This window comes from Mugil cephalus, chromosome 16, assembly GCF_022458985.1.
Source record: "Mugil cephalus isolate CIBA_MC_2020 chromosome 16, CIBA_Mcephalus_1.1, whole genome shotgun sequence".
NCBI classification, from domain to species: Eukaryota; Metazoa; Chordata; class Actinopteri; order Mugiliformes; family Mugilidae; genus Mugil; species Mugil cephalus.
In genome coordinates, this window is record NC_061785.1 from 7,235,213 (window position 1) to 7,247,958 (window position 12,746).

General features: G+C 44.4%; 1 protein-coding gene across 1 annotated transcript in view; it reads right to left on the minus strand.

Annotated features, from left to right (window-relative positions):
* Positions 1–4,030: 4,030 nt before the first annotated feature.
* cpxm2 (carboxypeptidase X (M14 family), member 2) overlaps positions 4,031–12,746 on the minus strand; it is a 31,802-nt gene continuing 23,086 nt past the window's right edge. The window contains exons 8-14 of the mRNA XM_047609895.1: positions 12,317–12,440; positions 11,951–12,147; positions 10,502–10,681; positions 9,089–9,386; positions 8,606–8,745; positions 7,304–7,403; positions 4,031–4,954 (exon numbers count right to left, since the gene is read on the minus strand). Coding sequence (XP_047465851.1) covers positions 4,698–4,954; positions 7,304–7,403; positions 8,606–8,745; positions 9,089–9,386; positions 10,502–10,681; positions 11,951–12,147; positions 12,317–12,440 — 1,296 coding nt within the window. The 3' untranslated portion in view covers positions 4,031–4,697. The remainder of the gene's footprint in view (positions 4,955–7,303; positions 7,404–8,605; positions 8,746–9,088; positions 9,387–10,501; positions 10,682–11,950; positions 12,148–12,316; positions 12,441–12,746) is intronic.

Genomic DNA, 12,746 nt, shown 5'->3' on the forward strand with positions numbered 1-12,746 from the left:
GTAAGCTGCATCGTTGATGTTATTTACCTGTGAATTCATTTCTTAGAGCTGGTAACTAGAGCTGTCACATAAACGTAGTGGAGTAAAAGGAGCGTTATATTTCCTGGAAATATGGTGCAGTCAACATAGAAAGCGGCACAAAAAATTTAATACTCAATTTTTTGAGTAACTTTACACCACTCCCAAATAGGGATGGGTATCGTTAAGCTTTTATCAGATACCGGTGCCAAACTGGTTCTTCTGATATGGTGCCAGTGCTTAAACGTTGCCCGAACTGGTGCTTAAAAAATCCAAACTCTGTCCAAAAATGGTGCCTTTTTACTTTTAAGGCATTTGTGCAAGTTTTTCAGGCCAAGGACCTCAAACTGATGGAGAGATTAAGTAGGGACCACCTACCTACTGTGTGTTTTCTATATTAAACTCGTCCTACTGCTATTAATAAATATATACAGTATATTGTACAGTATATATGTATGCAATATTAAGCTTTTCAAATAATACACAAGTACAAATATTCCTGTTTTTTTTTTTGTTTCAAACGTGTAACACTAGAGTGTCGTAAATATAAAAATATATATATATATATCATGCACATGTTAGCTTCTCTCCTGCTAACATGGCAGCGCGTGTCTGCGATGTCCCTTTACTAAAATATGTTGATTCATGTTAATGTGCATTTAAAGAAATTTAAATTTGTGGGGGGAAATTGTTGGTAAAAAAATTTTTTAAAAAGATTTTGCGACCCCTCTGCAGTCTCTCCGCGGACCCCCTAGGGGCCGCAGACCCCCTGTTGAAAACCCACGATATAAATACAACTAGGCCTAAGAAATAAACGAACCAATATGAAATAAAATTCACGACACACTGTCACAATTATAATAAAAACTGTGGCGTGGGTTCACATTCGAGGTGTTGCCTCTCTTGATCCCGCATCTTTTGAGGTGACAAACTTTTGACCGTTTCGCTTCGGCGATTAAAAATTCAGTGGCGTCGAAATGAAGCACCGAAATCTGAGTTACTGCCATTTACGCCGAGTACCGTCACCCGTCCCTACTCCCAAAGCCGTTTGTCGTCTCTGAGGTGTAAATTCCTTCTGTGCGTGCTGTGCGGTTGGTGTTCCATGATTCAAATGCCGGCAGATCCCTTTAATATGTAACACCCTGCCGTCTGCATGACTTACATATGCACTCCGCCTCTTCTCCTTCACACCCGGAGCCACCGACTGTGATGTAGAGCCGCAGAAGCTATCGTAATATTAACAAGCTCAGCTGCGTCTCGTACTCTGCGGAGCGCTGAGATGATGACAAGTGCTCAAGCTTTCGTTCAATAACCACTACAGTTCCAGATAAGAGGTTGAGGTCTTCCCTCTAATTGCGTGTTGGCCAGAGAGAGGGAAGGGAGGCCGGTGTTGCTGTCAGAATAAGCCAGTGATCTGTAAAAGCCCTAGCGGGGCTCTGGTAATTAGAGTCTCTTCCTGCCCTGACACTCCCAAGATACGATCTCCACCGCAGCAGAAATCAAAATGAAGAACCCGCGCTTAAAATTAACCACCGTCATTACTGCTAAGTTACGGTAATGAAATGGAGTTTATTTTCCGTGGGGGACTTTCAATCAAGGAGGTCAAATTAAAAAATTAATCTTACAAAATAACCTGCTGTTCGCGGCGGGTCGCTCGTTAATGCACATGCTTCGTCGGTTTATGACCCGGCCTTTTCCGTATCGAGCCCCGGCCCATAAAAATACACGTTAGGTGAATACAAAACACTGCGGACGGACTCGAAGGCACGTTTCAGTTTGTGTTGGCGCCGTGAATTAATTATCCATAGGTGTTACAGGGTGAACTACAGGCTACTCATCTTGTCTTTATTTAGACATCTACACTCCACTGACATCTGTTAGTAAATGGTTGATAAGTTCATTAGCAGGCAACAGTTTATTACTGCTGCTGAGCCAGATAAACCAAACCACTAGAGGATTACCATGCAGCTAACCAGCTAACTAACCCTGTTTAGTTCATGCAGTTCGATTTCCAAGTATTTCAATGAGTGCGCTATGGACATGTTATGGACACTTTTCCCACATTTAACTCCAAAAACATTAAAAAAACAATGTTTTTTTTTCCAAATAATAATAATTGTTGAACTGTTTCCAGTCTCCAACGCAACATCGTTGTCAGGGTCACACAGAAACACAAAACCACCTACACTCACAACGGGGGTTCTCCTATGTAAGCGGCAAATTGCTCCATCCATTCGCTAACGTCAGGGCGGAGATCAATAAATAATAAGTTGTGCGTCTGTGCCAAGTCATGACGCACACACATAAAATAGAGCTGTTCTGGGTTCTGGAGCAGCGGCAGAGATCCGTTACAGACAATAGAAATATTTCTACGGCCTCAGATGATGTGGGGGCGGGATCACTGGGATGTGATCAGGGGGAAGCATTTGCCAGGTCTGACCACACCTAAAGACGGTCACGTGCGATCCAGTCGTCCAGATCGGATCTTGGAATGTGAGGTATGAAGAGGCCTTAGGGAGCGCGTGACATATGGTCATGACAGACAAACACAACATTATGTGCAAAACGAATCACTTTTACTCACCAGACAAAGCTTTGTCATCAGTAGAAATAAGTCGGTAGTTCTCATTCTGACTGTCCAGGTACTGAACACCTGAGGTGTCATATCCAGGTTCAGATGTTAAATGTGTTGCACTGACACTTACAGAGTTAATTCACCAACATAAACTTTTATGCATTGAGTATAATTATTATTCTGAGCCATATATCACCATATATCGGAAGGTTAAGGTTTAAAAATTCCTTGGAGGATCTCGCCTGGATGCACAACAACTCATCTTGTTCCTAAGGAGGAAATTTGGATCACCCTCCATCTCCACCTCCATCCTCCTCGGCCACTTTTACACATGACCGTCCCAACAAACGTCCCGACACCACGGTGTGTGAGTGTGGGATCTGCGCCGTTCAGGACAGAAAAGGAACTTCCCACCACCAACAGGATATTCACCATCACCCGGGCCGGAAAGAAGGCGCACGGCATCACGAAGGAGCGCAGCCACCCCCACAGCTCACACTGCTCACACTCGTGCCGTCTGGCTGACACTGTCAGGAGTGTGAGCGCAAGGACAACCAGAATAAAAAAATTTAAAAAAACTGTTTCTGTGCACACAGAGCTCAGAATCAGTGACTCCAATGAGTAAAACAATCTGGTTGCCTCATCGTTTGCACATTTGAACAGCCTGAACAATATTTGCACATTCTGAGTGTCCTACCACTGTGACATTAACTGTGTTCATTTCCTTCATTTACTCACAGAGTGAGAACGTCACGGCTCAGTGTAACCTCAGCTGTGCATATGACGATAAACTTGTCTTGAGAGCCTGACTTTTCATTTGAATTTTCATCATGTTTATATTTGTCCAGTAGGTGAATCTGTATGACCTGACTCTGTATTGTGTTATTTTGTGTCTATTGCAGTGTTTATTATTTAAATTATGTAAAATCTATTGCTATAACATAAAGCTGTCATGGTAACATGTTAAGTTAAGCTTTAAGAGAAAAAAAATCTGATATAATTACTTTTTGCTTTTGCTATTTTAGCTGCAAATACACTGATTTTTAAAAAATTAATATGACCTTAAAGCGTAGATGCTTGGCTTTTAATATGAGGATACTCACATTAGTTGTAGCTGCAACCATTTTTTTTATGCACATTCCCCTATTGTCATATGTTATTTGACAAATTAACATAATCATGAATAAAATGTTCATTATTAAGCCTTTTGTCCGGGATCCTTTGTTCCATACTGCGTGATGCATGTATGGAATCCATGGACGTCATCAAAGAATGGGACCTTTGTGATGCTTTGCCAGGTCTTTTTTTTATTTATTATTTTTTTACTGCAGCTGTCTTCAGTTATTGTTGGTTCCTTATATAAAGGTTTTTCAAAAATTCTTCCTATGCTTCCCAGCCTCCTGCGTGTACAAAAACATCTCGTTCAGCTGCAATAAATCAGTTTAAACGCATTTTTTATTTGTAATTGCATACTTTAAAACATCTTCGTTGATTATCCTTGAACGATGCAGCCGTACAAAGACGTCAAGATTTTTAAATTGTGCAAAGGTAGTCTTTATTTCAATACCTAAAAGCAAAATTTATTTAAAAAAAAAAAAATTAAAAAAAATTCAATGACACACAAAAGCCTTTTTAAAGGACTTAACATCGTACAAGTGCAGGTAATGAAGCTTTTGTATTGGCTTTAATAACTGTGTTACATAAGTTAAAGAGTATGTACATTCATGGCAGTGAGATGTTGAAAGAGATTCCTCGTCTGAAGTTTCGGTTTTTAAACGATTATAATGTGAAAAATCAGTGTTTACGGTTGACGTCATGGGAAGGTGGCGCCTTATATTTCTTTTCTGACAAACTTGGCCTTTGACCGAATGAAACGCTTAAAACCGCAAAGGGAGCTTATGCCTGGGGACGAAACCAAACAAACATCAAATAAAAATGCACTCGGTTTCGGATAAATCCGCAAATTTCAAACACTAATTTCCGCTGACAGCGCTCTGGAGAAGCCTGACACAGATCCAAACCCAGGCTTGGACTTCACCCCAGTCAGATCAGAGCAGATGTTTGCTTTTAATTCCTCCTCGGGGGCTTCTTCTTCGCGCAGTCATTATGTTCCCATGCGCCTTTCTCTGGGCCGGCGAGCCTGCAGCTGCCTGACGGGCAGTTTGATGGGCTGCTTGTTGAACTTCTCCATTATCTCTTTGATGCGTGACAAGTTGGTGCGGCCGACTCTGAAGTCGCAGCGGGTGGCGCCCATCTCGTAGCCCACCTCGCACTTCTTGCTGGTGAGGCTGTAGCCCTCGGCCCGGGCCGTCACTATGTACTCTCCGGGGTTCAGCAAGCGCCAGTAGTCGCCGTCAGCAGCTGAGGAGACAGACACGCACAGGAAATGAATGCAGTTTTCTCTTTTGCGTTTGAGGAAAGTGCATTGGCCGTTATGTTGCATCCCAGGCATTATTAAAAAGAGAAGAGGAGTTTATCAGATTTATCTTTTCATTGAGGGAGAAATTGATCGCACTGCTATTATTAACAATATTAAAAATATTACTATGAATAATCCATCATTGAGCACTTTTACCTAAAACCTCCTGAGACACTGAGTCCTCATACGGGGACATTAAGTTTTACGTTTTATTGCATCTTATTTTGCTTCATTTTAACCCGTTGTCCTCATTAGTGGACGTTTAAGTCTGCCATCTAGTGGTAGCAAAAGGTGAAAACTTATTTATTTATGCTTATTAACGTTTCTAGTTTGATACAACGCGCAAATTTAACAAATTCTGTCAATAGCAATGAGCTACAAGTCGCTAATTAGCAAGTACTCGTTTGAGGACGTTGAGACTTCACTGTTCATTGCACTGTCATAGCTCAGCCACAACAGTTTTAGACTTTGTCACACATTGGATGACTTTATTATAATATAAATAATGAAATAATCCCTGTGTCCACATATAAGGACACTATTTTCTTTTTTTTTCAAAAACTACTACTCCTTTTCAAAGATGATTCTTAGTTTTTGTGCGCCCAAAAACTAACTTGGAAAAATTAAAACAACATTATGACCACTTTCCTAATATTGTGTGGGTCTAACTTGTGCTTCAAAAACAGTTGCGACTCATCAGAGAACGGACTTCTGAGGGTGTCCTGTGGGGTCTGGCAACACAGTGTTGTTAGTGGGGTGACTTTGGGTCCTATGGGTCCTGTGGGTTGAGGGGAGGGGCCTGGATTTGGAGGCCAGGTCAACACCTTGTGACGTTTTTCATCATTGCTGTGGGGTGGGTGCTACATGTCTTAATAAAGCGCCAGTCCAGAGTTTTCCCAGCAGAACATTGAGCTGTCACGAGATAATTAATGTTATTTCCTTCCCCTGACAGTGGTCATAATGTAATGCCTGATCGGTGTACACACAAACACACACATATAAAAAAAAAAATTTAGGCACACATTATTTTTTGCAACAGCAGTGATTTGCAAAACTCGTCCTAGAAATCTGCCTTTAAACAGCCAACTAAGCAGCAAACACCCTAAAAGCCTTGAGACCGAGGCTGAGACGTCCCTGCGCTCTACTTTCAAGAAGCCAGATCTTCCATTTCCCTGTGCGGATTTCATTTTTTTAATTTTTTTATTTATTTTTTTCAGAAAAATAGCTCCTGCTTTGTCGCGTTGGATTTTCTTGGATCCTCAGTGTGCCGCTGAACGCTGCCTTCATGTGACCCGGGCACGCCGGACTGCTCGGTGGTATATTTTCAGCCTTTGACTCACTCGCATAATAAATAAATAAAAAAATAAAAAATAAACGACAGCGTTGCTTCCTTCCTGTCAGGCGAACACCCACCTGACACGTCTGAATAGCTGGGACAAATGGAAAGTGATGGCAGGTCTGCCAGTCCACAGTCGATGCACACTGACATGCGTGCGCGTCCACGCTCATATTACTCATATTTAGAGGCAAGGAGGGAGCTAATTGTTTACTGAAATGCTTAAATGCAAAGATTCTCATGAATAAATTGACTTTCAGATATCCACATAGCTGAGCAGAAGCAGGGACGACGGCGGATTCACGTCAGCGACGGAGAGAAGCTGCACGAATGTGTGAATGTGGAGGCTTACGCCGTCCCACACTAAACTCGAAGTAGCTGAAAAGGACCAACTTTCAAGACAAAAATGTTTTCTCACTGCGACAGAGAACAGCAGGGTTCCCGAGAGGAAGCGGCGACTTACGCTCCGTTCCAGGAATAATAACGGCTAATGTCCTCCTGGACATTTGATTTCACGCTCTAAGTACGAAACTACTGCGGCTTTGAAGGCCGCATTTTTTAGGCATCAGCGGAGAATGCCTCGAGGACTCACAATCGATAGTCACATTCAGAGCAGGAGGCCTCTGCAGCGCCGGCTCAGACTGCGAATTGAGTCAGCCTCCGCTCGAACACGCATCACCTGCTTTTGTTTATTCCCCTTGTGCTGAAAGGCCCGACTCACTGCGGCGCGCGAGTCATTCCCGAGGAATGAGCAGACAGTCGAGTCAGTCGCTTAGTCTGCACCGATTGCAAAAAATCTCTGCTTACTCACGTAAAAAAAAAAAAAAAAAAAAAAAGTCAGGTGAAGGGAAAGATATCCACGTGCTGCAAAGCAAAACAAGTCAGTGGTATCAAGTTAACCAGAAACAGCCAAAACGACACCGGAGAAAGAGGTGAAACGCGGCGGTTTGTTTACCTGTGCGAATATCGTGGTTGATGCCCTCCACGGAAATGATGGCGTTAGCTATCCCCCGACCTTGCAGGTCCCTGACTACACCTTTGATCCCACGATGCACCTGCATTAAAAAAAAACTTTATAGCAAACTACAAACTCTGTCATTTCAGATGTCTTCACTTCCCCAGAGTGATCGTTAGCTCCGCCCCCTCATTCTGTTTCACCTGTGCCTCATTGTTCCCCAGGTATTTAGTGTTTCCTTCCTGTGCTTTATGCTTTTTCCTCTTCCTTAGGTTTCTTTTTTGGACTTTGCCTTTGCCTTTGCCTGCTTTTTAAGTGAAAACTTTCCACCCACCCCCTGGGTCCTGAGTGGTGAGTTTCAGTCCTGCTCAACCAGTTCCTCGTTACAGGGGCTTTTGCAATCCAAGTATGTTATAATTCAGTGGAGGCTTTTTAACCTTTTTTTTTGGCAAATATTTCAGAATAATGAAATAAAGGTCCAATGATTCCTCATGTAACCAAATCTGCTGGAACAGGCAGGTCGGAACAGAACAAAACTTAACTTAATTTTAACCAGTAAATGCTTTTAATGCAGTTGTTTCTTTCTAAGAGAAATAAAAAATGATAAAATTTGGTCTTTTTTGCGCCACATGACGCAAACATCACTTGACGTGAAGAGTTTCTAGAAAGATGGGGGGGTAGCAAAACATCAAGCTGCTTGAGCTTATGACGCAATTCATTGATTAATTGAATTAACTGATGCTCTGTTGAAAGCCTGTGTTTTTTTTAATCTCTTGTGTTGCTGCAACACGGACAACTTCGTCCATGGTGGAATAAATAAAGGATTCATTCATTTTTATTGTATATGAATGAATTCAATGTCAAAGTTGTGAAACCACTTCCTTCTTCTTCTGTATCCAGACTGGACACATGACAGAAAGTGGGAAGAACTACTCTGCACACGTCAAAAATTCAGATTTTAGGGGGAGCGTAACACAGACGAAGACGTATTATATCTTGTCAGGACATTTTATTGAAGAAATGCGGCTCCATGTCCTCCAGAGAGGACATGAGTCATAGGCAGAAATGGTGTTAAATTAATTCTACAGTATATTGGATGTTGTTACGATCCGGCTGGAGGGCGGCGACAACAAGGTTCTTCTCAGGTGTGGCTGGTTAAGGGGATTAAACACAAGCCGAAGACACATATACTATCAGCTCATAGGGTTGATAGATCAATTAGGTCAACCCCTATTCCTAAAGTGGACGTTTTGAGGGTTTTACTGTGTGCGAGCGGCCACTTTCCCCTGGTGGTTACTGTACCTGCTCCATGAAGACCAGGAGAGACTCGCGATTGTTCTCCCACTCCTCGGGCAGTTCACTCTCATGGGGGAATTTGTCACAACCCACATACATGGACAGCTCAAAGCAGTTGGTGTGCAAATAGCTGAAATCATTCATACCTGCAAAGAGAGGGGAGACACACGCGTTGGCAAGCGTCAATTTAGGTGGAACCTTAGTCCACGTCCAGAAGAAGAAGATAATTAAGAGTGAAATGGGTTTGAAGCAGCTGTAACTTTGCCGTTTTTTGTTTGTTTGTTTGTCTGTTTGCCCTCTTACACGAGGCTTCGGGGCTAAAACCTAGAAGCTTTGAAGCAGCCAAGAAGGATTCAGTCCTGAATATGCAGATGTGCTCATATATGCTAAACAAAGCTGCAGCTCAAAGGCTCAGAGCTGAGCAGAGGAATCCTGCGTGAACGCCGCGTTAGGATCAGCAAGAGAGAGAGAAGAGACGTGGACACTAACTGCCGGCCGCCGTGTGCCAGGAAGCTCCGTTGATGGTGCCGTCCTCCTTGGCGAAGTCCTGCGTGTGGCAGGCCCGTCGGTTGGCATCAGTCATCAGGCGGTGGGTGGACGCGTAGGAGAAGGCCAGCCAGCGGAAGACGTGGTCGTCCGGGGTGGCGGTCTGCTCCCTGGTCACCGCTTCGGAGCGCGTTTTGTCGTACGGGAAGGTCACCACCAGCTCGCCGCCCTGGAGGTTGCCGCCCAGCACGAAGGGCATCTTCTCCATCCACGCTATCAGAGCCCGCGTCTCCAAGGCAACCTAGAGAGGGGCGGACGGATTTTATTAATCACGCTCCCGCCTCAGGATCGTGACAGCCAAATGAACTCCCGGTGATTAAAACAATTTCCCCCTGATTATGGAAAAACCAAAGAAGGCTTTTTATTAAATCCCACTCTGGCGAACAAATACAGCTGTTTATTCTAATTTAGTCATATGAGCAACCCGGCGTTCTTCCAGTGGATTTTATTTGCGCGTCACATGTTAGGAAATTGATCAAATTGCCTCTCTGCTGTTTTGGGCGCGTGTAATTAATTAATTAAAACAGCCCCCCCCCTTATCTCAAAGCACCCGGGCGGACCAGTCAAGTCACGCAGGCGAGGGTAGTTTTCACAGCTTCCCGAGCACAGATGGGGATCCCAGCTCCGCCGTTGCAGCAGCTATTCCGGAGGCTCCGTGTGTGTGACTCACTCAGGGCTCTCGCTAACGTCAAAACACTCGTGAGGCTGAGCTTTTAATAGGTCGCCGGGTATATTTTCGCTCACAGCCTCTTCCGACGCACACACACACACACACACGGACAGCAAACCCGCGTCTCCCAAAATAGACAGCGCTGATATGCCCTCGTGACTGCTTTACCCTTTGCAAAAGGCTGCTGCCGCTGCTGCGCGTCATGAAAATAGTTTGCTACGTGGGAGGAGGTGGAGGGCGAGAACACGGTGTCGTGAACCGCTTCCCCCGAGGTGAAGTCGCCGAAACTAAACGGCAATCACATCATTAATAGAGCAGCATGCGGAGGACGCGATGTTACATTGTAAACGCCGAAAGCTGGAAATAGATTATTGAGATACGAGTTGGCGTCTGAGAGCTTGCGCCGATCAGCCACAACATTAAAACCACCGACAGGAGGAATAACGTCGTCCGTCTTGTCACGATTCAGTGTTCTGCTGGGAAACGTTTGGACCTCGAAGCAATGACACTCCCCCCGCTAACAACATCCTGTTACCAGACACCACCTGACCCATGTCCATTCCCTGATGACTCAACAACTGTTTTGGAGGCACAAATTGGTCGCAGCAATGAAGAAAAATGTGGAAACGGGCCTTACCCTGTAGACACACAAGTTTCAATGCAACACAACAGTCGTTAGAACTCACTGTGGCGTTTTTGGACTGGTACCAGTCCGGGATGGGCACGTGGTGGTTGAGTATTTTGCGATTAACCCACTTCTTCGCCTCAGCTTGCCACAGAATGGAGTTGAGATCGGGGAAGTTGTGGTGAATGTCAATCCCGTCGCTGCTCCATCGACCCAGGGACCAGCCGCTGAGCTCTGAACCCTGTGCGAAAAGGAACAAAACCACTGGGAGATCGGTGATCGCAAACTGGTAACCTATGAACGGTTCAGGAGGAAAGTGGAGAGTTGTCAAGGACAGATGCAGGAGGTGCTAAGTCGACTAAGTCAAGAACAACATTAGAGCAAATTACAATATTGCTGGTGTTCGGCTGAGGACGAAGCCCTGACGTCCACACCCTAGAGACCTATAGGGACTGCAGAGGTACTGCAGGGGAGTCACAAAATCTTTGGTTGATTAGACATTTTTCATATATTTTTTAGTTTCCCCTACAAATTTCTTTAAATACACATCAACATGAATCCAACACATTTTAAGGGATAAGGAATAGCTTAATATTTAATGCAAAATGATAATAATAATGTAAAAAGAGGGTCAACAATGGCAACCAAAAAGAACTTTAAGCTTCTCGAAGTAACTTTGGATTGCTGCTGGGAATGGAAATGAACTGGACACAGATCAGCATCTCATTTGGGCCACAAAGATCCAATGCTCAGCTTTCTCATGACCTTCTAAAGAACTACACTCCCCACCAGAAGACGCCACTTCTACGCATATATTCAAGAAACCCCACCAAACAAGTCCATTAGCCTTGATTTAGCCTTGACCTTTTCACCGTTTCAGGATAAAAAAAATAATTGTATGCGATGTCCAGGGTTTAGGATTAAAGGGTACGTGCAGCAAGGTCCAAAACCACGAGCCAAAAGAGGGTGGAAGCTGCCAGTCTCTGAGTTATTAGCGCTACATGAGCCTTTCACATTACATAAAGAACATAGGTTAAATGGATTTAATCACTGCATTAATCATGATACAGTGTAATTGTTAGAGCTGCCCTTGTACAGGCTCATCTCCTTTAACCGTGCATGTACACGCACTTTAAAGTACAAGCTGACATGGAAATGAGTTGTAAGGCACATCATTAGTTTTTGTGTAACACAGAGTTACGGTAGGTACGAAGCTTTCTGCCTGTCTTCTCTTCATCTGGTGTTTCTTAAACATTTGGACCGCCACTGATTGAGGGAACAACACGAGCCGCGGAAGGTGTTTTCCAGCATCGCAGGCCGGCCCGTGTACATTCAACAGGTCACTTTAATACGCTCCGCCAGACCATTCAAACTAATTTACCCGGCGAGCGTGTGCACCGCACGCACGTCTACGAGGAGAAGACCTGCCGAGCAGACGCGGCGCTTGTTTTTCATCAGGGGCCCGGCCTCGCGATGCCAGAGGTCACTAATGGGCGTCTTGCAGACCTACCGCTTCAAAGGCTTTCTCGTACCCGTCGGGGTTGACGGATGGCAGCAGATGGATCCTGGTCTCCTCCACCAGGTGACGTATCCGCTGGTTGCCCGACAGATACTCCAGACACATGAACTGCATCAGCAGGAGCAGCAGCTCTCGTCCCAGCACCTCGTTACCATGGGAACCCGCCGTGTAACGAAACTCCGGTTCACCTGGTCAGCCCGGTTCACGCGAAAAGGGAGGGAAAAAAGGGGGGGGGGGGGGGGAGGGTGGAAGGGAGATTAATTGTGCCATCACTGTAACTACACCCACACGGAAAAGGAAAAAACACACACATGATGTCTCTGGTGGTGGTGTTGTAGATTAAATGTAACCACTCACCAACTTCATGCTCTCCCGGGTTGTCAGAGATCTCTATGGCGTACAGTTTCTGGCCGCTGTGGCTCTTTCCTATATTATAGATGCGAGTGATGTTGGGGCACATTTCATTAACCACCTTCATGAGCTGTGGGAAGTAAATACGGAAGCATCAGCTCACATAAGATGCAAAAGCAGAAAGTATCCAAAAAGCGAAACATGTTCAAACACTAAGAGGTTTAAGCTTGAGACAAAAAAGTGCACGTTTGCAAAAAATACTGACTCCGCCATCAATCGGATGAATCCGATTTTTCCATGAAGCTGTAAAATAACATCTTGAGTTTGCTCATTTCGTCATCAGTGTTTTTCTTTTTCCTCTACGTGCAGCCTTAAAATAGTACCAAAAAAAAAAGGTAATTTTAATGGACGTTGTATTTCTAAAATCACCACGGAC